We start from the raw sequence: 24,735 nt of genomic DNA on the forward strand, positions 1-24,735 counted from the left end.
GAGTCGCATCTTCACTGTTGACGTTGAGACTGGTGTTTTGCGGGTACTATTTAATGAAGCTGCCAGTTGAGGACCTGTGAGGCGTCTGTTTCTCAAACTAGACACTCTAATGTATTTGTCCTCTTGCTCAGTTGTGCACCGGGGCCTCCCACTCCTCTTTCTATTCTGGTTAGAGCCAGTTTGCGCTGTTCTGTGAAGGGAGTAGTACACAGCGTTGTACGAGATCTTCAGTTTCTTGGCAATTTCTCGCATGGAATAGCCTTCATTTCTCAGAACAAGAATAGACTGACGAGTTTCAGAAGAACGTTTTTTGTTTCTGGCCCACAATTGCTGATGCTCCAGATATTCAACTAGTCTCAAGAAGGCCAGTTTTATTGCTTCTTTAATCAGCACAACTGTTTTCAGCTGTGCTAACATAATTGCAAAAGGGTTTTCTAATGATCCATTAGCCTTTTTAAATGATAAACTTGGATTAGCAAACACAACGTGCCATTGGATCACAGGACTGATGGTTGCTGATAATGAGCCTCTGTACGCCTATGTAGATATTCCATTTTAAAAAATCAGCCGTTTCCAGCTACAATAGCCATTTACAACATTAACAATGTCTACACTGTATTTCTGATCAATTTGAGGTTATTTTAATGGACAACATTTTTTCTAAGTGACCCCAAACTTTTGAACGGTAGTGTAGGGAATTGGGTGCCATTTGGGACGTAGATGTTACTTACAAAGATCACCACTATGCACCTCTGTCCATGAGGACCGGCTGTCCTGGACCAGACCCAGACCCCATCCGCTCAACACAGCTGTCCTGGACCAGACCCAGACCTTATCCACTCAACAGAGCTGTCCTGGACCAGACTCAGACCCCATCCACTCAACACAGCTGTCCTGGACCAGACCCAGACCCCATCCACTCAACAGAGCTGTCCTGGACCAGACCCAGACCCCATCCGCTCAACACAGCTGTCCTGGACCAGACCCAGACCCCATCCACTCAACACAGCTGTCCTGGACCAGACCCAGACCCTATCCACTCAACAGAGCTGTCCTGGACCAGACCCAGACCCTATCCACTCAACAGAGCTGTCCTGGACCAGACCCAGACCCTATCCACTCAACAGAGCTGTCCTGGACCAGACCCAGACCCTATCCACTCAACACAGCTGTCCTGGACCAGACCCAGTCCCCATCCACTCAACACTGCTGTCCTGGACCAGACCCAGACCCAGACCCTATCCACTCAACACAGCTGTCCTGGACCAGACCCAGACCCTATCCACTCAACACAGCTGTCCTGGACCAGACCCAGACCTTATCCACTCAACAGAGCAACAGCATCCAGTCAGCGTCAGATAGGGTAGCTATTAGCCTGCATTAGCCTGGTGGAGGAGAGGAAAGGAGAGGGTGTTAGCCCAGGAAGGTGATGAGACAGAGGGGGAACAGGAAGTAGATCAGACTACCAGACAGGCTGGTTCCATAATGCTGATCTGGGACCTGTAGCTAAAAAATAAACGAGAACAGACAACCTGACAGAGTAATTATCCAGTACTGATCCAAGAGCTGTATGGGAGAGGAACAAGAACAGACTAGCTGCCGGGGTGTTTCCTTAGACTGGGGCTCAAGCTGGATCAGAGAGGAATAACAAGAAATACTTTGTTATTTCAGCTTTAGATCCTGTAATACCTCCAATCAATCTCCTGCAGATGCTGATCATCAGCTTGATGTGGAAAGGAACTAGAGATGATGACATTAAAGCCAGGGGACTTTTTGGTCTTCATTTAAGGTTAGGGTTAAAGTGACAATATGTGACTTTTTGGGCGACAGACCAATTTCACATAGAAATGTGAGTTATAGGTCTGTCATTCTACTTGAAATCAAGTCTAAGAAAAGTGGTTGTTATGTTCTATGTGCGCTATTTCTATGCTTCCTGTTACATTTTGTTTTTGCATCTTTTACTTTCGGTTTTGTACACAAGATTCGAACAGCTGAAACAACAGTATTTTTGGTTAAATATATTTCACAGCGGTTTAGATGGTACAATGATTCTCTGCACTATACTAGCGTATTTTGTCACATAAACTGAAATTAGGCCAACTATTAGAGTTTTAGCAACCAAGAAATGGCGGAGCGATTTCTGTATTGCGCAACTTTAAGGTTAGAAATAATTATGATTTTGTGGTTGTGGTAACTAGTGACGACCTCCACTCTCGGATTAGATGCAGCATATGAAATCTGACACCTCATCTGCATGAAGAGCAACGTTTGACATTTTCGGACCTATCCAGATAAAGGATAGAACCTCGCAGCTCTGATTCCGATACAGCAAATGAAACGGAAGAGTCTAGCGCAGTGTTCCCCAATTGACCGCAAGAAGCCCAAACAGACATAATGTTTGACTAAAACAGAATCATTTCAAACCTTCTTTACATTGGTATACCATCACGTCGTGTCTCTCTATTATCCGTGGGAATACTTGGGAACAGATTTCTTAAATTAAAATCACTTGGAGCTGATTTCCTCGTGTTTTTTTGTTTTTGTTTTTTTTTAACAGTCTTTTAGGTCCAACAATAAAATTCCATACATGTTTTTATTTTTATTTTTATTGAAAACGTGGTGGGCCAAAAAAATAACCCCTTTTAATGGATCCTCGAATAACCTTTTTGAATAACCTTTTGGGGTTACATTTTGAACTACCCCCCCTCCCCTATTATTATTATTATTATTATTATTAATAATAATAATAATAATAATACGCATAACAATAACACAATATTTTAGTTCTCAGTGTTTATTATGATTTTAGTGGCAAAGCAGAATAAAAAAATCTAAATATGAGGTAAACTCCCAGCAGAGACCCAAGTTCAATGGGTATATCCTCTGGTGTGTTGATGTTAATGTGTTGATGTTCTCCGTATCCATAGCCATAACCCCAGCCTGTGAACAATGAACAGAGGTGTAGTTATTTTCTGACAGAGTACTGTGAACACTGAACAGAGGTGTAGCTATTTTCAGACTGAACTGTGAACAGAGGTTGTGTAGTTATCTTCACACAGAGTACTGTGAACACTGAACAGAGGGAAGGGATTGAAGCTGACATGTTGAGTGTTTTGCCCTCGCTTCCTGACAACTAAATAGTCAACACATCCCATATAGTGGTGTAACACTCCTCTGCTTAGGTCACACAAAGGGAATATTTGATGTATGATATATATGGTAGCACAAGGTAATACACAAGGAGAGTGTATTTGTATAGGAACATAATACAGTCATATTGATACATAGTCAGGTACCGGCTACAAGGTGGGTTGAAAACATCCCATCACTTATTGGCAGCTCAGATTATCCATGAGATGTGTGTGTTGTCGTGAAAAAAAGGAACACAATCAGATCTTTAGATTGTATGATTCCAAGTGGCTATTCAAACTAGTACCGCTGTGTGTAACCAGTGACTGACATGTACTGACTGTTCAGTGTTCAGAGTTGATCTAGTGTTCAGTGTTTGGAGTTGATCTAGTGTTCAGTGTTTGGAGTTGATCTAGTGTTCAGTGTTGGAGTAATCTAGTGTTCAGTGTTAGGAGTTAATCTAGTGTTCAGTGTTCAGTGTTTGGAGTTGATCTAGTGTTCAGTGTTTGGAGTTGATCTAGTGTTCAGTGTTTGGAGTTGATCTAGTGTTCAGTGTTCAGAGTTGATCTAGTGTTCAGTGTTAGGAGTTAATCTAGTGTTCAGTGTTAGGAGTTAATCTAGTGTTCAGTGTTAGGAGTTAATCTAGTGTTCAGTGTTCGGAGTTGATCTAGTGTTCAGTGTTAGGAGTTAATCTAGTGTTCAGTGTTCAGTGTTCGGAGTTGATCTAGTGTTCAGTGTTTGGAGTTGATCTAGTGTTCAGTGTTGGAGTTGATCTAGTGTTCAGTGTTTGGAGTTGATCTAGTGTTCAGTGTTTGGAGTTGATCTAGTGTTCAGTGTTTGGAGTTGATCTAGTGTCCAGTGTTTGGAGTTGATCTAGTGTTCAGTGTTTGGAGTTGATCTAGTGTTCAGTGTTTGGAGTTGATCTACTGTTCAGTGTTTGGAGTTGATCTAGTGTTCAGTGTTCGGAGTTGATCTAGTGTTCAGTGTTCGGAGTTGATCTAGTGTTCAGTGTTTGGAGTTGATCTAGTGTTCAGTGTTTGGAGTTGATCTAGTGTTCAGGGTTGGAGTTGATCTAGTGTTCAGTGTTTGGAGTTGATCTAGTGTTCAGTGTTTGGAGTTGATCTAGTGTCCAGTGTTTGGAGTTGATCTAGTGTTCAGTGTTTGGAGTTGATCTAGTGTCCAGTGTTTGGAGTTGATCTAGTGTTCAGTGTTCGGAGTTCATCTAGTGTTCAGTGTTTGGAGTTGATCTAGTGTTCAGTATTTTTCCTTTTCCCTGTTCCTATGTACTACCCCGGGGGCGGGGGAAGAGGTTGTTAGGGCACCACAGGGGGAGTCTTTAACTGGGGGAGGATAGGGGAGGCTGGGATAGGCTGGGGGAGGCTGGGGGAGGCTGGGGTTAGGCTGGGATAGGCTGGGGGAGGCTGTTACGGAGCCCTACACTCTTAGAAAAAAAAGTTGCTATCTAGAACCTAAAAGGGTTCTTTGCCTGTCCCCATAGGAGAAAACATTGAAGAACCCTTTTGGTTCCAGGTAGAACCCTTTTGGTTCCAGGTAGAACCCTTTTGGTTCCATGTATAACCCTTTCCACAGAGGAACCATAAAGGGCTCTCCTATGGGGACAGTCGAATAACCCTTTCTCTTACGAGTGTACTCTGACCCTTGTAGGTGCTGGGGCCAACCTTCTCCCCCTAACAGAGCGGTTACAGACCCCAGCCTGGGGCCAACCTTCTCCCCCTAACAGAGCGGTTACAGACCCCTGCCTGGGGCCAACCTTCTCCCCCTAACAGAGCGGTTACAGACCCCTGCCTGGGGCCAACCTTCTCCCCCTAACAGAGGTTACAGACCCCAGCCTGGGGCCAACCTTCTCCCCCTAACAGAGCGGTTACAGACCCCAGCCTGGGGCCAACCTTCTCCCCCTAACAGAGCGGTTACAGACCCCTGCCTGGGGCCAACCTTCTCCCCCTAACAGAGCGGTTACAGACCCCAGCCTGGGGCCAACCTTCTCCCCCTAACAGAGCGGTTACAGACCCCTGCCTGGGGCCAACCTTCTCCCCCTAACAGAGCCAGCGAGCCTGCAGGAAGGACATGGTATGATCTTAGTCCTGTCAGAGTGAGCACAGTGGTGCTGCAACTGTAAACTCTGGCATTTGATGAATGTTGTCATTCCATTGGACTTTAAATCAGATTCACCAGGAGCAAAAAGTGCTGTAGTGTAGGGATTCTCATCCCAAATGGCACCCTATTCCCTATATAGCGCACTACTTTTGAGCAGGCCCGATATAGGGAATAGGGTATATGGTGGTGCTACTTGCGACTCAACCCCTGGGAGCTGTGTAGTGCTGTGTGGTGTAGGTTTATTAGAAACATGTACTGGGTACTGGGAAGGAGAGTCCCTAACTAGACACGTGTTTAACTGCAAGTGTGGTGGTCTTGGATACGGACATTCTTTCTTTGCAGAGGTCAGTTCATAATAATATCTGATATCAGAGTTCTGTTCATAATAATATCTGATATCAGAGTTCTGTTCATAATAATATCTGATATCAGAGGTCAGTTCATAATAATAAATGATATCAGAGGTCAGTTCATAATAATAAATGATATCAGAGGTCAGTTCATAATAATAAATGATATCAGAGGTCAGTTCATAATAATAAATGATATCAGAGGTCAGTTCATAATAATAAATGATATCAGAGGTCAGTTCATAATAATAAATGATATCAGAGTTCTGTTCATAATAATATCTGATATCAGAGTTCTGTTCATAATAATATCTGATATCAGAGGTCAGTTCATAATAATAAATGATATCAGAGGTCAGTTCATAATAATAAATGATATCAGAGGTCAGTTCATAATAATAAATGATATCAGAGGTCAGTTCATAATAATAAATGATATCAGAGGTCAGTTCATAATAATAAATGATATCAGAGGTCAGTTCATAATAATAAATGATATCAGAGGTCAGTTCATAATAATAAATGATATCAGAGTTCTGTTCATAATAATACATGATATCAGAGTTCTGTTCATAATAATAAATGATATCATAGGTCAGTTAAGACTGATCTGACAGAGTAATTAGTCGGTGTCCGGCCAGCCGTGTGTGGCCACATTTGTGTGTGCGCGCTTGCACGTGTGTCCACCTCTGTGTGTGTGTCTCTTTGCATGTGTGTGTGTGTGTGTGTGTGTGGCCGAGGCATGTTGAGCCAGCCAGCCAGGTCGACAAGGTCCCCCAGTAAACACAGCCCTGTTTCCTCCTCTCTATCCCCCATACCGACCAATGGGTTCCCCTCCCCTCCCCTCCGCTCCCCTCTTTACTGCCGCGGCCCAGCCGACCCCCAAACATCCTGATGCTCAGGTCTTATCAGTCAGGAAACACCACGCAGCAGTCACATCCTCTTCACTAGGAGCACGACTCAGCTGGTCCCAAAAAACAACAACGCAGGAAGACCCGCCGAGCTAAAGTGCCAGACTCCAGGATTTGTCAAAAGCCCCCTGAATTCCTTTTATCAGAGAGAGAGAGAAGAATTCTGGGAGGAAAAAGGAGACGGGGAGAGAGAGAAATGAGGAACATTTTAGAAACAGTCAATGGTGAAGAACATGCTGATTTATTTGTTTATTTATTTCACTCTACAACTACAGTTTATAAAGAACAGAGAGAGAGAGAGAGAGAGAGAGAGAGAGAGAGAGAGAGAGAGAGAGAGAGAGAGAGAGAGAGAGAGAGAGAGAGAGAGAGAGAGAGAGAGAGAGAGAGAGAGAGAGAGAGAGAGAGAGAGAGAGAGAGAGAGAGAGAGAGAGAGAGAGAGAGAGAGAGAGAGAGAGAGAGAGAGAGAGAGAGAGAGAGAGCGAGCGAGCGAGAGAGAGAGAGAGAGAGAGAGAGAGAGAAGAGAGAGAGAGAGAGAGAGAGAGAAGGAGAGAAGAGAGAGAGAGAGAGAGAGAGAGAGAGGGAGAAGGGAGAGAGAGAGAAAGGGAGAGAGGAGAGGAGAGAGAGGAAAGGGGAGAGAGAGAAAGGGGAGAGCATGTTTTACACTAATCATCTGAACCAGGGAGGAATGAAAGAGGGAGGAGGGGGGAGAGAGAGAGAGAGAGGGGAGGAGGGGGGAGAGAGAGAGAGAGTCCGAGCAGGCATTGGTGACACACTCGTATCAACATCACTGACATAATAATATTACCAGTAACCAGTGTTCCTCTTGGTTACTTCTTGCAGCAAAAACCAATGCTGAGATCATTTCATCATTCACAATACTATTTTGCTATAAATACTTGCTATAAGCAAACAGCTGTCTATTGAAAAGAAGTCTTAACCCCTTTCTTCAGTACAATATCATATATATTTGAGTATTATTATGCATTATGCAGTATTATACCAAATTATCCAAAATATTTTGATATACCCTGATGTTGGTCTGTGTATGTCGGCGTGTGGTTATATCCAAGTTGCAAATATTTTTATATAAAAGTGGAACTTTTATTTTAAATTAATTCAACTTCACAAACCTAAATCAGCATACAGTAAATACATAGTTATCATCATTACTATGTTCATTGTAAAGATTATGATTATACATTAAATACTTGAAAATAAAAAGTATATAAAGTATTTTCTTCATGATACACCGTGGCTCCGTCTCAAAATGGCACCCGATTCCCTTTATAGTGCACTACTTTCGACACGAGCCCTACGGTTCCTAGTAGTGCACTATATAGGGAGTAGGGTGCCATTTGTGACGCGGTCATGTTGTCTAGGAGAATTGGCATAAGAAATGTCCATCTAATCCTCATTTACTACTGAGGTAAAACTCCAACTATTGTTGGGTAACAAATAATAAACATTCAAACAGAAAGAATTGATAATAACAGCATTACGATAAAGCATTTAGGTGAAACATCAAGGTACTTGAAGAAGCGATAAGAACCTTACTGGCAACACGTTAAGACATTTTACAACTGGACAACAATGACTCAAACTGTCCGATTGTTATTCTGTTTTGGAAATAGACGGATAGAAGAAGTGACAAACTAGTGCTGAGCATCCCTGAGGTCTCTCTCTCTCTCTCTCTCTCTGTCTGTCTCTCGCTCTCCTCTCCCCCTCCTCTCTCTCCTCTCCCCCTCCTCTCTCTCCCTCTCCCCCCCCTCTCTCCCCCTCCTCTCTCCCCTCCCCCCCTCTCCCCCTCTCTCTCCCCCTCTCTCTCCCCTCCCCCTCCTCTCTCCCCTCTCCCCCTCCTATCTCCCCTCTCCCCCTCCTCTCTCCCCCCTCTCCCCCTCCTCTCTCGGCCCCAAACAATCATGTATCTATGTGATTGTTCCTGCTGTCGACCCTCACCCATCTCCATGGCCTCTACCTAGGGCCACAGGTATCAAGCTTCTCAGAGTAGGAGTGCTGACTTAGGATCGGTTTAGATCACAATGAATAAGATTATATGGACGGGGGGACGGGGGGGGGGGGACGGGGGGGGGGGATCTGATCCTAGATCAGCACTCAGACCCTCCTCTCTCTCCCCTCCCCCCCTCTCTCTCTCTCTCTCTCTCTCTCTCTCTCTCTCTCTCTCTCTCTCTCTCTCTCTCTCTCTCTCTCTCTCTCTCTCTCTCTCTCTCCCCTCCCCCCTCTCCCCCTCTCTCTCTCCCCTGGTCATTTCCAGGTGTGATGATGGGAGCGGTGGGCGTCGGCATGGCGACCTCGGCAACCCGTCCCCCGTCTAAGAGATGCCGTAGTTGTTGTAGTACGTTGCCGTGGCGTCCGCCAGCACAGAGATCAGGCTGGTTTCCCCGACGACGCTGCCCTCAGAAGACGGCGCTGAGGCCGATGTCACCTGGATGTGACCCGTCACCGTCATCCCCCCTCCTCCCTGTTCGGAGTGGAACATCCCCACCCCCGCTGCTGCCGCGCCCGCCGCCGTCGAGTTCAGGTACTGGTCGAACTCGTCACGGTCGACCTCCCCTAGAAGCTCTACCTGACTCAGCTGGTCCAGATGACTGTGGTTCTGCTCTGGAGGAGGGGAGAGCTGACCCAGGTGGTGCTGGTGACCTGGGGACAGGTGACCTAAGTGAGGGTGATTGAAGCCCGGGTGGACCTGGAGCTGAGAGGACCAGGAGGATGGGCTGTAGTAGGACAGAGGATTCCCAGGGATGAGGCCTCCGGACTGGGCCTGGGACACATGGGAGAGGTGGGCCAGGTGGGAGCGGGAGCCACCACAGCGGACGGAAGTCTGGGTCTGGGTGTAGTCAGGGTGGTAGGATGAAGGACTGAGGCACATGTGACCCCCACCTCCACCTCCGGGGGTCTGACCCTGACGTTGGTGCTGCTGGTGGCATTCCTCGGGGCAGGAGACGGACGAGGAGGAGGAGGAAGAGGAGGAGGAGGAAGGGTAGTAAGAGGGGTGGTCGTGGTCTAGAGCGTGATCCAGAGGGGACATCTCAGGCGGGGTGGGAAGTCCGTAGGGGTAGGTGTCGAAGCTGCCGGAGCTGGAGCCGGACGGTACGTCTCTGAAGGATCTAACCCCAGGTAGAGGCCCCGGGCTTGGGGAAGAGACGGTCAAGAACCCAACACCTCCGTCGCCGCCAATAACCCCATCCCCATCCTTATCCAAACCCAAGGGGAGGCAGAGGCCCCGGGGGTCGGGCAGGGAATTCCGGTTGGGGCCCGCCAGGCTGCCCAGTAGGAACACGGGGTCCACACGTTTACAGATACGTTTTAGCTGCTTCTTCCGACGGGGGCGGTACTTGTAGTTGGGGTAGTCCTGCATGTGCTGCACCCGCAGCCTCTCTGCCTCCTCCACGTACGGACGCTTCTGAGGGGGGGTCAGGGCCTTCCACGACCTGCCTGGGAGGAGGAAACAACAGGACTTATATTCATTTATTGTCTGCAATGATTATTATTGATTGATAAGACCAATTCACTTATTTTGTTGTTGTTGTTGTTGTTGTATGTTCGATGGAGGATAACTTTTAAAAGACATATTAGCTGACTGAAACATTAGTGTGGAAAACACGGAGCTGGTATTAGTTTAGCATCAACGAATAAGCACTAATTGTCAATGTTCAATAGAACGGAATTTGTAATCCATAAAAAAAAATGTTTGCGGAACATCCAAGATCTGGAGTTTCTACCTTTTTAAAATGACTTTATCATCCAAAATAGCACTTATTTTCTTGTTCAATGGAGGTTATTCTTTTTGAAGGACGTACAGAGAGCAAAAGCTCCTGTAAAAACAAAATGGTTGCACGGTGTGTTTTGTTCATGAGTTATTATGACATAGTTGTTGCATTGAAATGAAATGCACCTTCAACTGTTGAGAATTATCCTGAAGATAATTTATCAACATCTAGTGATGTCAGATCTAATTTCCACAAGATGTCTTTACTAAATGTCCGTTTTCTTCTTTTGGAGGAATTGAACAGAAAAATATATTTGAGGAAAACATTGTCAATTTCCCTTCCATGCTTTATATCTAAATAAAGTATAAATCTCTCTCTCTCTCTCTCTCTCTCTCTCTAATGTTGATCAGTTAAACTCTCTCTCTCTCGTGTTGATGAGTTGTATCTGTGTTTTTCATGGAATAGGTAGCCTCATTTATTTTTGTCGATTTCATTCCACACAAAAACTCACTGAAAAACTCGTTCCCTTAAAAATAATACATCTTTATTTTAAATCTAAACATCACATATTCTCAGTTGGTGGAAACTTCAATAAAGTGTCTCACACCTTTCAGCAACCTAAAGTTGGAAAATGCATAGTCTAACACACATACCAAATTATTAATTACATCTGGTTGAAACTAAATTATTCACCATATTCCGTGGTGGAAGAGTTGTGCACTAACCGAAAATAATAGCATCATAATAGCAAAGGGGATTTTGGGCTAGGATACCTTATCCTGAAAAATAAAATACAAATTAAGTCCATGTAAAAACTTCACTTTAATTAAAATTTTAACTGAATACTGCGTTAGAGGAAAACATTTCCTCTATATCTACACTGTAATACGGGCTACACTTTTTTTTTTTGGCAAAGAGGAACATAATACTCATTCAATAATTTTAACGAAATAATGAACTACCTGTTATACCGAAAGGTAACCTAATTTTAACGAAAAAGCAACAAATAAGTCAAAATGTAAGTCTTTATTTTGAGCCTTAAAAGTTCATCCCCGTCAGTTCAATAGGAATGGATAGGCCTATGCTTTCAAAATGTATCAAAATTAGCAAATACGTATTTACATTTAACTGCCTAATATAGTTTGTCTGTTTTTATGTATTTTATGAGCGAAATATAATTGTGAGTGACGGAAAACAGACAATAACGACGTGCAAGGGCGCACGTTGAGATTTACGCACTAATCCAAATGACCGACAGGCCTCGTGATAAACTACCTACATTTAAGAGAACTTTGTGCAATGAGATTGATTGCCTTTTAATCGAATTAGCGACGTCCACTCATTAATTTACTGCCACTTAAAGTTTTCGTGAGGAGTTTATTTTTCATTTATTTTAGGAGATAACATATATGGATGATGCTCAAGAAACTAAGAAGTTTATATATTTTTGATCGATTATATTTTCTTGATATACTTTAGGCTAAAGTTGAATACATCATTTCTCATCTCAACTACCGTGGAAAGTTGTAGGCTAGGAATAGGTGTGATTTGACACAGGCCAACTTTTTGGCAGAGCCTGGGTATAGCATAATGATAATATCCTAAATATTGTATCTATAAATATTAAAATATGTCCGTAAAAAATAAACGTTCATCTCACCCAGCATCTTGCTGAGCTCTGCGTTGTGCAGGTCCGGATTCTGTGCAGCCAGGCGCTTCCTCTCATCTTTAGCCCAGACCATGAACGCATTCATGGGCCGTCTGATGCGCGGCTCGGACGCCTTGTCCACGGGGGTTCTGTGTGAGCCGTGTCCGTCGGCCACATCCCCATCTCCCGCCGAGCACTCAAAGCTCTCCGGCCAAGACGAGTACGCGCTGATCAATGCAGCCATCCTCACTCTCCGCGCACTCTCCTCTCTCCCTCTCTCTCTCTCTCTCAACAAAACTTCAGTTGCTCTCAATTCGCTAGATGCTATTAGAATGGAATGCGCCTTAAGAAATACGTTCCATAAGATATATAGAACTTTCTTAGAATAAATAATTCGTTTGTAACGATCTGATCTCTTCAACTGACTAAATGGGTTGTGCTGTAGGCTATTAGTCTAGGCAACACTGGTTGACCACTTTTGGTTATGAGAAGAACCGTGTGTATGGTTTCTGATCTCCTCCTATGAGGTTGTGATTCCGTGTTTGCTTGCGGTTGGAAGGCAAAACATCTCTTTATATTTGAGGAGCAGGTTTCCAACAGCCGCCACGGAAGACTCTCAGCTCCTCCTTGATTGCAACTTGAAACCTGCCTGCGAGGAGAAAAAAAAAAAAAGAAGGGACATTTCAGCACCATTTACTAATAAATCACGTCATACGCCAAAACAGATTTAATAGGCTAGGCCTAATGACAGTAATAAAAGATAGAGTCCTAATTGGTTCTTAGCTGTCATCTTAACTGTCATTTTATAGAATGTACTAACTTTTATTTCCCTCAGTGGCATTACACCGCCTTAGATTTTTACATTAATTTTTTTAATTATTATATTATTCATATTGTTTTGAATGATTCAGATGTTTTTTTGTTTTTTTTTCGTAAACCGTAAAATAAGTAAGACAAATTGAAAAGCTTTCACACATGCCCTAATTGCTCCTGTATGTCGCTCTGGATAAGAGCGTCTGCTAAATGACAAAGAAAACAAATAAATAAATAAAAACATTCCCAATAATGAGTGGGGTTGGGTTAAATGCGGAAGACACATTTCAGTTGAATGCATTCAGTTGTACAACTGACTAGGTATCCCCCGTTTCACTTACATGCTTGATGCATGCATGATGACGGGAAATATTAGGCTGTCGGAAAGACCCTTTCCATTTGTTTGACTTTCAGGACTTCTAATGACGTGGTAAAGGTAATCTGTCAATTTCTCCGTCGTGTTTCTAAAGATATTACCTCACCTGAAGAAGTGTAAGTAGACTAATCATACCTGTTCTTTTTCATAGCCTAAGAGACAGTTTATGCTTGATCAGAAAATGTGCACTGTTGCCAACTCCTCAGTAAGGAAAGTAGCTATTGGCTGTCCTAAAAGTCGCTAGAAGTCACTAAATGATGTCATCGCCTAATTTGCATAATTGGCCATGTGCATGTAATTGTGATGGACGCTGTAGGAGAGAGGAATAACGCTGTAGGAGAGCGGAATAACGCTGTAGGAGAGCGGAATAACGCTGTAGTAGAGAGGAATAACGCTGTAGGACAGAGGAATAATGCTGTAGGATGGGGGAATAACGCTGTAGGAGAGAGGAATAACGCTGTAGGAGAGAGGAATAACGCTGTAGGAGAGAGGAATAACGCTGTAGGAGAGAGGAATAATGCTGTAGGAGAGAGGAATAACGCTGTAGGAGAGAGGAATAACGCTGTAGGAGAGAGGAATAACGCTGTAGGAGAGAGGAATAACGCTGTAGGAGAGAGGAATAACGCTGTAGGGGAGAGGAATAACGCTGTAGGAGAGAGGAATAATGCTGTAGGAGAGAGGAATAACGCTGTAGGAGAGAGGAATAACGCTGTAGGAGAGAGGAATAACACTGTAGGAGAGAGGAATAACGCTGTAGGAGAGAGGAATAACGCTGTAGGAGAGAGGAATAACGCTGTAGGAGAGAGGAATAACGCTGTAGGAGAGAGGAATAACGCTGTAGGAGAGAGGAATAACACTGTAGGAGAGAGGAATAACGCTGTAGGAGAGAGGAATAACGCTGTAGGAGAGAGGAATAACGCTGTAGGAGAGAGGAATAACGCTGTAGGAGAGACAAAAAGTGAGTAAAAAACACCCTAAATATGTTTAGAACTACAGATGAACTTTCTTCTGTCGATTCTTTTTTGTTTTGTTTTATGTTTTACATTTACATCCCGTTCTGAATGTAAGCCAGGGCGGGATCAGCCAGCGGCGGGATCAGCCAGCGGCGGGATCAGCCAGTGGCGGCTTCCCGCATGCGCGATTCATTTGCTGTCTGGACGCGGAGGGGTGAACATCTCCTGCTCTGCCTTTTGGCGGATCCATTTGTGGTTTCAAGATGGGTGAAAAAAGCGTTGGGTAAAGAGGAATCGGTGAGGGTAACCAGAAGTGGTCTAGTGATAATTGTTTGTGTTTCTGTTGGTCAGAGGGAGAAGGCGCTCAGAGTTAAACAAATGGGGGAAAGAATTGTGAATTGTTTTCGCTCTTAGGAAAAGGGTGCCATTGAGAAGAGAGAGTTCTGGTGAAGCAGTAAATGTAAAAGTGGATCAACTGAAGGAGAAGATTCCCGGTGTGTGTGATGCTCGTCATTTGGTGCGATGTAAACAGGGTGGCGAGAGTGGGGAAACAGAAGAGTCACTGTCTGTTCTTTTGAGTTTTGAAGTTGAGTCTTTGTCGGATAAAGTTAAGTTAGGATATATAAGTTATCCTGCGCGAGCTTATGTGCCAAGTACATTACGATGTTACAGGTGTCAAACTTATGGGCATGTGGCAGCAGTATGTAGGAGGGAGATTCCAAGGTGTGAGAAGTGTGCAGAAGGGCACGAGACAAAGGAGTGTGAAGCAGTGGGGGAAGTCAGGTGTGTGTTAATTGTAGGGGTGGCCATGGGGCTGGGGATCAGACATGTCCAGTGCGAGAGAAGCAGGTTGAGGTTTCCAGGGTAAGAGTAGAGAAGAAGTTGTCATATGCGGAGGCAGTGAAGAAAGTAGAGGAAGGTGGGTCAAGGGGGGGAGGGGAGTGGTGAGAGTAGGAGATATACAGTGGGGGAAAAAAGTATTTAGTCAGCCACCAATTGTGCAAGTTCTCCCACTTAAAAAGATGAGAGAGGCCTGTAATTTTCATCATAGGTACACGTCAACTATGACAGACAAAATGAGAAAAAAAAATCCAGAAAATCACATTGTAGGATTTTTAATGAATTTATTTGCAAATTATGGTGGAAAATAAGTATTTGGTCAATAACAAAAGTTTCTCAATACTTTGTTATATACCCTTTGTTGGCAATGATACAGGTCAAACGTTTTCTGTAAGTCTTCACAAGGTTTTCACACAGTTGCTGGTATTTTGGCCCATTCCTCCATGCAGATCTCCTCTAGAGCAGTGATGTTTTGGGGCTGTCGCTGGGCAACACGGACTTTCAACTCCCTCCAAAGATTTTCTATGGGGTTGAGATCTGGAGACTGGCTAGGCCACTCCAGGACCTTGAAATGCTTCTTACGAAGCCACTCCTTCGTTGCCCGGGCAGTGTGTTTGGGATCATTGTCATGCTGAAAGACCCAGCCACGTTTCATCTTCAATGCCCTTGCTGATGGAAGGAGGTTTTCACTCAAAATCTCACGATACATGGCCACATTCATTCTTTCCTTTACACGGATCAGTCGTCCTGGTCCCTTTGCAGAAAAACAGCCCCAAAGCATGATGTTTCCACCCCCATGCTTCACAGTAGGTATAGTGTTCTTTGGATGCAACTCAGCATTCTTTGTCCTCCAAACACGACGAGTTGAGTTTTTACCAAAAAGTTATATTTTGGTTTCATCTGACCATATGACATTCTCCCAATCCTCTTCTGGATCATCCAAATGCACTCTAGCAAACTTCAGACGGGCCTGGACATGTACTGGCTTAAGCAGGGGGACACGTCTGGCACTGCAGGATTTGAGTCCCTGGCGGCGTAGTGTGTTACTGATGGTAGGCTTTGTTACTTTGGTCCCAGCTCTCTGCAGGTCATTCACTAGGTCCCCCGTGTGGTTCTGGGATTTTTGCTCACCGTTCTTGTGATCATTTTGACCCCACGGGGTGAGATCTTGCGTGGAGCCCCAGATCGAGGGAGATTATCAGTGGTCTTGTATGTCTTCCATTTCCTAATAATTGCTCCCACAGTTGATTTCTTCAAACCAAGCTGCTTACCTATTGCAGATTCAGTCTTCCCAGCCTGGTGCAGGTCTACAATTTTGTTTCTGGTGTCCTTTGACAGCTCTTTGGTCTTGGCCATAGTGGAGTTTGGAGTGTGACTGTTTGAGGTTGTGGACAGGTGTCTTTTATACTGATAACAAGTTCAAACAGGTGCCATTAATACAGGTAACGAGTGGAGGACAGAGGAGCCTCTTAAAGAAGAAGTTACAGGTCTGTGAGAGCCAGAAATCTTGCTTGTTTGTAGGTGACCATGCTGTTTCCATTGATCATCCTTCAGATGTTTCTAGAACTTGATTGGAGTCCACTTGTGGTAAATTCAATTGATTGGACATGATTTGGAAAGGCACACACCTGTCTATATAAAAGGTCCCACAGTTGACAATGCATGTCAGAGCAAAAATCAAGCCATGAGGTCAAAGGAATTGTCCGTAGAGCTCCGAGACAGGATTGTGTCGAGGCACAGATCTGGGGAAGGGTACCAAAACATTTCTGCAGCATTGAAGGTCCCCAAGAACACAGTGGCCTCCATCATTCTTAAATGGAAGAAGTTAGGAACCACCAACACTCTTCCTAGAGCTGGCCGACCGGCCAAACTGAGCAATCGGGGGAGAAGGGCCTTGGTCAGGGAGGTGACCAAGAACCCGATTGTCACTCTGACAGAGCTCTAGAGTTCCTGAATACTTATGTAAATGTGATATTTCCGTTTTTTTGCTTTGTCATTATGGGGTATTGTGTGTAGATTGATAAGTAAAAAACAATTTAATCAATTTTAGAATAAGGCTGTATCGTAACAAAATGTGGAAAAAGTCAATGGGTCTGAAAACTTTCCGAAGGGACTGTAGGTAGTCTCAGTCAGGCTATTGATACAGTCAGGCTATTGATACAGTCAGGCTATTGAGAGACAAGATGGTCAGTAACATTCAGGCTGCAGAGAGACAAGATGGTCAGTAACATTCAGGCTGCAGAGAGACAAGATGGTCAGTAACATTCAGGCTGCAGAGAGACAAGATGGTCAGTAACATTCAGGCTGCAGAGAGACAAGATGGTCAGTAACATTCAGGCTGCAGAGAGACAAGATGGTCAGTAACATTCAGGCTGCAGAGAGACAAGATGGTCAGTAACATTCAGGCTGCAGAGAGACAAGATGGTCAGTAACATTCAGGCTGCAGAGAGACAAGATGGTCAGTAACATTCAGGCTGCAGAGAGACAAGATGGTCAGTAACATTCAGGCTGCAGAGAGACAAGATGGTCAGTAACATTCAGGCTGCAGAGAGACAAGATGGTCAGTAACATTCAGGCTGCAGAGAGACAAGATGGTCAGTAACATTCAGGCAGCAGAGAGACAAGATGGTCAGTAACATTCAGGCTGCAGAGAGACAAGATGGTCAGTAACATTCAGGCTGCAGAGAGACAAGATGGTCAGTAACATTCAGGCTGCAGAGAGACAAGATGGTCAGTAACATTCAGGCTGCAGAGAGACAAGATGGTCAGTAACATTCAGGCTGCAGAGAGACAAGATGGTCAGTAACATTCAGGCTGCAGAGAGACAAGATGGTCAGTAACATTCAGGCTGCAGAGAGACAAGATGGTCAGTAACATTCAGGCTGCAGAGAGACAAGATGGTCAGTAACATTCAGGCTGCAGAGAGACAAGATGGTCAGTAACATTCAGGCTGCAGAGAGACAAGATGGTCAGTAACATTCAGGCTGCAGAGAGACAAGATGGTCAGTAACATTCAGGCTGCAGAGAGACAAGATGGTCAGTAACATTCAGGCTGCAGAGAGACAAGATGGTCAGTAACATTCAGGCTGCAGAGAGACAAGATGGTCAGTAACATTCAGGCTGCAGAGAGACAAGATGGTCAATAACAGTCAGGCTGCAGAGAGACATGATGGTTAGTAACAGTCAGGCTGCAGAGAGACATGATGGTTAGTAACAGTCAGGCTGCAGAGAGACATGATGGTCAGTAACAGTCAGGCTGCAGAGAGACATGATGGTTAGTTTCAGTCAGGCTATAGAGAGACATGATGGTTAGTCTCAGTCAGGCTGCAGAGAGACATGATGGTCAGTAACAGTCAGGCTGCAGAGAGACATGATGGTTAGTCTCAGTCAGGGTGCAGAGAGACATGATGGTTAGTCTCAGTCAGGGTGCAGAGAGACATGATGGTTAGTCTCAGTCAGGCTGCAGAGAGGAGAGGTTTCTTTTTTGTCTTCTTTCTGTAGAAGTGTCTTCTGTGTCCTGTTTGGATGTTAAAGGGGCAATTTGTAGTTCAAACAATAAAAACAGTGGTCAGACCGTTACTAGGGTGACCACATAAAAATTGCCCGAAGGCGTGACAACAGGATGATTTTGCGGGACATTCGAGGGACAGTGTAGCCTACATTAATAAAAAAATGTTTGGCTCATGGTGTAGTGCTGCTTTTTTAGGTGCTGGAGCGCAATACAAATGTAAATGAGGTAATTATTCGTCAAAGTTCGTACCGACAGATGTAGCCTATTGAATATCATTGTGGAACAGGCCTATGCATAAAATGCATCCTCCAATTGCAACGTCTTCCTGTGCCAACACATATTGTCTCAAGAAAATGTAAATATAAAGAAACCCCCCCCCCCCAAAAAAAAGTGGTTGTCCCACTGGCTATCATAAGTTGAATGCACCAATTTGTAAGTCGCTCTGGATAAGCTTTGTAAGTAGGAAAACCTGCAGTGTATCAAATACTTGTTCTCCCCACTGTAAGTTGAATGCACCAATGTGTAAGTCGCTCTGGATAAGAGCGTCTGCTAAATGACGTAAACGTAAGAAATGACGTAAACGTAAGAAAACGTTATATTTTTTATACCGTCAAACGCCAAGTTAAGACGTTCTCCTAATTTCAAAACAGGCCGTCGTCCCTGTCAATCGTTCATGAGAATTCTTTAACGTCCAAACTGCTTCTGCAGCATGGCAATCATTTGATCTCAATCAGTTTCATGGGAATATGGCATTTAAATCGTCTTCAATTACTGTTTAGAGCAGATGGTGTTAAATAATAACCTTCCTGTAGTTTCAGATGGTGTTAAATAATAACCTTCCTGTAGTTTGGTTAAATCAAAGCACATTCTGCCTAGAGGAGGGCGTTGATGAGTTTTGGGCGCATGAGCTTTTTTTTGTTTTACTATTTCAGCTAACCATCCTAAAATTTCACAATAAATGTTTTTGGTGTAACAGTAATGTAATGCCAAGAGTGTGCAAAGCTGTCATCAAGGCAAAGGGTGGCTATTTGAAGAATCTCAAATATAAAAATATATTTTGATTTGTTTAACCCTTTTTTGGTTACTACATGATTCCATATGTGCCATTTCATAGTTTTGATGTCTTCACTATTATTCTACAATGTAGAAAATAGTAAAACAATAAAGAAAAACCCTTGAATGAGTAGGTGTTCTAAAACTTTTGACCGGTAGTGTGTATATATGCCATTTAGCAGACGCTTTTATCCAATCCCACTACCCTTGGTGTCACCAGCGCCATTCTCTAACCCACTGGAGATAGTTTCCTTATAAAGTTGATCACCCACTCAGATGACAAACAGGACCAGCTTGTTATTAGGGTTTGGTCTGTATTTCATAACTTGATAAATGACACAACAGAGTGTTGAAACTGTCAGATGCTAAGGGAGTTGCTAAGGGAGTTGCTAAGGGAGTGCATTTATTCTGTCAGTCTATTCCCTCAAAAGGCATATTGCTAGGGTACTAATGAAAACACAACTTGAATAGACAAGTACTGTACCATTCAACAAGTCACACAAAGCACAACCTACATAGACTGTACCATTCAACATGTCGCACCACGCTATGTTGGCTAAACAGAAATACAACTGATATGGAGGACAATAAAACAGTAAAGATATTTTATTGTATTTTACCCCCTTTTTCTCCTCAGCTACGATCTCGACTCATCGCTGCAACTCCCCAACGGGCTCGGGAGGCGAAGGTCAAGTCATGCGTCCTCCGAAACACGACCCGCCTAACCGCACTAATGCGTCGGAGGAAACACCGTTCAACTGACGACCGAGGTCAGCCTGCATGCGCCCGGCCCGCCACAAGGAGTCACTAGAGCGTGATTAGGCAAATAAAGCCCCCCCCCCCGGCCAAACCCTCCCCTAACCCGGACGACGCTGGGCCAATTGTGCGCCGCCCTATGGGACTCCCGATCACGGCCGGTTGTGATACAGCCCGCGATCGAACACGGGTCTGTAGTGACGCCTCTAGCACTGAGATGCAGTGCCTTAGACCGCTGCGCCACTCGGGAGCCCATGGAGGACAATGTTGTAGCTGATCCATATAAACATGAGATGAGGCAGTTAATGGATCGATCGATAAGGTGATTAGCCAACACACAATTGTGGTGTATCAGGCCTGGTTCAGACAAAACATTAGACACTACAAACATTAACATATGGACTATAGTAATGACAGTATATAGGCCTGTGTACTGGATGTGCTGAATGTCAGTAGGCAAAAAGCCAATATAGAACATTATTCAACAGATAAAAACCCAGTTCTCTTTTTGAGTTTGATTTATTGATCAGCAACACCGACAGCTTGATTTCATCTGATTAAAAAGAGAACACGTTATTGTGATATCAAACACACATCAGTCCATTACTATGAAAGGTCCCCTGCCCTGTATTATAATGGCTGTCGAATATCAATTCATCAAAGCTCATCATATAGTCATACAGAGACTATAGGGAGACTACAGGAATACTATAGGGAGCAGAGACTATAGGGAGACTACAGGGAGACTACAGGAATACTATAGGGAGCAGAGACTATAGGAATACTAAAGGGGGACTACAGGAATACTATAGGGAGACTACAGGGAGACTATATGGAGCAGAGACTATAGGGAGACTATATTGAGCAGAGACTACAGGGAGACTACAGGGAGACTACAGGGGGACTACAGGGAGACTACAGGAATACTATAGGGAGCAGAGACTACAGGGGGACTACAGGGAGACTACAGGAATACTATAGGGAGACTACAGGGAGACTACAGGAATACTATAGGGAGCAGAGACTATAGGAATACTAAAGGGGGACTACAGGAATACTATAGGGAGACTACAGGGAGACTATATGGAGCAGAGACTATAGGGAGACTATATTGAGCAGAGACTACAGGGAGACTACAGGGAGACTACAGGGGGACTACAGGGAGACTACAGGGGGACTACAGGGAGACTACAGGGAGACTACAGGGAGACTACAGGGAGACTATATGGAGCAGAGACTATAGGGAGACTATATTGAGCAGAGACTACAGGGAGACTACAGGGAGACTACAGGGGGACTACAGGGAGACTACAGGGAGACTACAGGGAGACTATATGGAGCAGAGACTATAGGGAGACTATATTGAGCAGAGACTACAGGGAGACTACAGGGAGACTACAGGGAGACTACAGGGAGACTACAGGGAGACTATATGGAGCAGAGACTATAGGGAGACTATATTGAGCAGAGACTACAGGGAGACTACAGGGGGACTACAGGAGACTACAGGGGACATCCAGAGAACATAGGGTCACAATGATCATTCTAAAAGTGTATCTCTGGGAAAGCACCAAACTCATCCTGCATGGCTCCAGAAACGTAGGCCTCCCTTTATTACTCCCAGCAGATATTCAGTCCAAACAACCTGATGGGAATATCACTCTGTGCATAGACCCAGGTCTTCCATGTATGGCCAGAGGCCTGCTGTAATGTAGCAGAGAAACCTGAGGACTATTGTGCGTCCCAAATGGGCACCCTGTTCTCTACAGTGCACTACTTTATACCAGAGCCCTATTGGGTACTGCACTACATAGGGAATAGGGTGCACACTCCAAGAGGACAAGAGAAGACAGTTCTAGATTTCTACAAATGCTCTTTCCTCTTCTTTTTGTTTTTGTTTTTAGATTTCTTCTCTTTTACCACAATCACCTCCTCCTCGTCCTCCACTGCAACCTCCTCCTCCTGATTCCTCCTTTTCTTATTTACAACCTCAGACTCCGTTACGTCTACAGTTTGGTCGTCCTCGCAGTTCTGCTCCACACCAGTGGTGGCGCTGCAGTCTTCAGCCAACACCTCTTTCTCCGCCCGCTTTTTCTTCTTCTTCTTCTTCTTCTTCTTCTCGCACTCCTCCGACACGGGAGCTACGTCACACTCCTCCTTTATCACCACTTCATCCTCTTCCCTCTCTCTCTTTCTCTTCTTCTTCTTCTTCTTCGACGTGAGTTCCTCCGTGTCGTCAGTGACAAAATCAGCCGGGACTTGCTGCCCATCACTGCTCTCTGGTGACGAGGTTGCAGTGGGAGACTCGCCACGACCCTTTTTTAGCTGAGCCATCCGCTGGGCAAAGTACTCCTGCATGGAGAGGGTGCTGGTGACTGTCTTGGTGATGGCCTCTACATCAGGTTCAGGGGTCGCAACCTTTGTAGCTGGTGCTGTAACTTCCCCGTTCTCCTTCTCTGTCACCTGCTGGGAGTCTGGCCCACTGCTCTCCTACAGAAACACATCAGGAATGAAAAGTAAGAATAGTTTATTGCCACATTTCAAATATAAGCCATGTTCCCCTACTGCCTGCTACTTTAAATAATCACAGGTATGTCTCATAAATCACTGTGTGCATTTTATTTCATGAAATAGATTTGCAATCATTTATTTCCCTGAGCCACCATTAAAATGCTCAGTCTGATCGTGTGGGCGTGTTGATACAAATGTAAATATATTTACATACACAGCCCTGATTGGCGGATATGATTGTCTAGACTCTAAAGCAGAAGAATGTAATGAATTGAAGGTTATTTGTTGAAGTAAAAAAAAAAAAAAAAAAAGTACCCATTTTAAGGCTGTGTTATTAGATTTGAAAAAGTTTGAATAGCACTGCTGTAGAACCGACCCCCCTTCAGAGTAGGAGGATACACATGCAAATAAAAGATGACTGGTCATTGGTCAGAATAATCAGATTGTGATGTCATGCTCTGGGCCAAAAACTCCATCCCACCTGAACAGGCTGAAATTCCAGACTTACACTAAAAGGGCATTATCATACTTTCCACAATTTCAGAGTGTTATTTCAACCTGTGTGGAAATATTATTCTTTTAAACAGGAAAATCAAGTGTTTGACTGCACCGCCACCTTTAAAACTGTCAACACCCTCCAATCTCTACATTACAAACTGCCACGCCTTCACGACGTGTCACCTCCACAACCACTGACTGTCAATCAACCAGTCTTCTGTAGAAACATGTCCCAGTGACATCATCACAGCGCAGCACCGTTGGCCTTTGAAAACATCTCACAAAATAAAGACAACCCGAGTCCTTGACAGTAGAGTTCCAGTATGAAAAATGTATGCACTCACTAACTGTAAGTCGCTCTGGATAAGAGCGTCTGCTAAATGACTAAAATGTAAAATGTAAGAGTTAGGCTTCTATTGGTTTCAGTTAGAAGACAGGGGGGCTTTGGTGTTGCTGAGCGAGTCTTTGTACCCCGTTTGGAATATTAATAGAACACCGCACTGGGTCACATCAGACACCGCACTGGGTCACATCAGACACCGCGCTGGGTCACATCAGACACCGCACTGGGTCACATCAGACACCGCACTGGGTCACATCAGACACCGCACTGGGTCACATCAGACACCGCGCTGGGTCACATCAGACACCGCGCTGGGTCACAGGAGACACCGCGCTGGATCACATCAGACACCGCACTGGGTCACATCAGACACCGCGCTGGGTCACAGGAGACACCGCGCTGGATCACATCAGACACCGCACTGGGTCACATCAGACACCGCACTGGGTCACAGGAGACACCGCACTGGGTCACAGGAGACACTGCGCTGGGTCACAGGAGACACCGCACTGGGTCACATCAGACACCGCACTGGGTCACATCAGACACCGCACTGGGTCACATCAGACACCGCACTGGGTCACAGGAGACACCGCACTGGGTCACATCAGACACCGCGCTGGGTCACATCAGACACCGCACTGGGTCACATCAGACACCGCACTGGGTCACATCAGACACCGCACTGGGTCACATCAGACACCACACTGGGTCACATCAGACACCGCACTGGGTCACATCAGACACCGCACTGGGTCACAGGAGACACCGCGCTGGGTCACATCAGACACCGCACTGGGTCACATAAGACACCGCACTGGGTCATATCAGACACCGCACTGGGTCACATCAGACACCGCACTGGGTCACATCAGACACCGCACTGGGTCACATCAGACACCGCACTGGGTCACATCAGACACCGCACTGGGTCACAGGAGACACCGCGCTGGGTCACATCAGACACCACACTGGGTCACATCAGACACCGCGCTGGGTCACATCAGACACCGCACTGGGTCACAGGAGACACCGCACTGGGTCACAGGAGACACCGCACTGGGTCACAGGAGACACCGCACTGGGTCACAGGAGACACCGCACTGGGTCACATCAGACAACGCACTGGGTCACATCAGATACCGCACTGGGTCACATCAGACACCGCACTGGGTCACATCAGACACCGCACTGGGTCAC

The 24,735-nt window shown here is 45.0% G+C and overlaps 2 protein-coding genes across 2 annotated transcripts in view; both read right to left on the minus strand.

Moving 5' to 3' along the window:
• Nucleotides 1-8,834: 8,834 nt before the first annotated feature.
• LOC311125708 (transcription factor Sox-7-like) lies at nucleotides 8,835-12,125 on the minus strand (the record flags this gene model as incomplete). Its single annotated transcript, XM_084199739.1, has 2 exons — nucleotides 8,835-9,958; nucleotides 11,894-12,125. The coding sequence occupies 2 exons, from the start codon at nucleotides 12,123-12,125 to the stop codon at nucleotides 8,835-8,837; spliced, it is 1,356 nt and encodes a 451-aa protein (XP_084055865.1).
• An 8,568-nt stretch (nucleotides 12,126-20,693) lies between these two features.
• Nucleotides 20,694-24,735, minus strand: part of LOC311125710 (uncharacterized protein) — a 45,062-nt gene continuing 41,020 nt past the window's right edge. The window contains exon 2 of the mRNA XM_084199741.1: nucleotides 20,694-22,673. Coding sequence (XP_084055867.1) covers nucleotides 22,047-22,673 — 627 coding nt within the window. The 3' untranslated portion in view covers nucleotides 20,694-22,046. The remainder of the gene's footprint in view (nucleotides 22,674-24,735) is intronic.

The sequence above is a fragment of the Coregonus lavaretus genome, assembly GCF_964263955.1.
Source record: "Coregonus lavaretus genome assembly, contig: HAP1_SCAFFOLD_1237, whole genome shotgun sequence".
Taxonomy (NCBI): Eukaryota; Metazoa; Chordata; class Actinopteri; order Salmoniformes; family Salmonidae; genus Coregonus; species Coregonus lavaretus.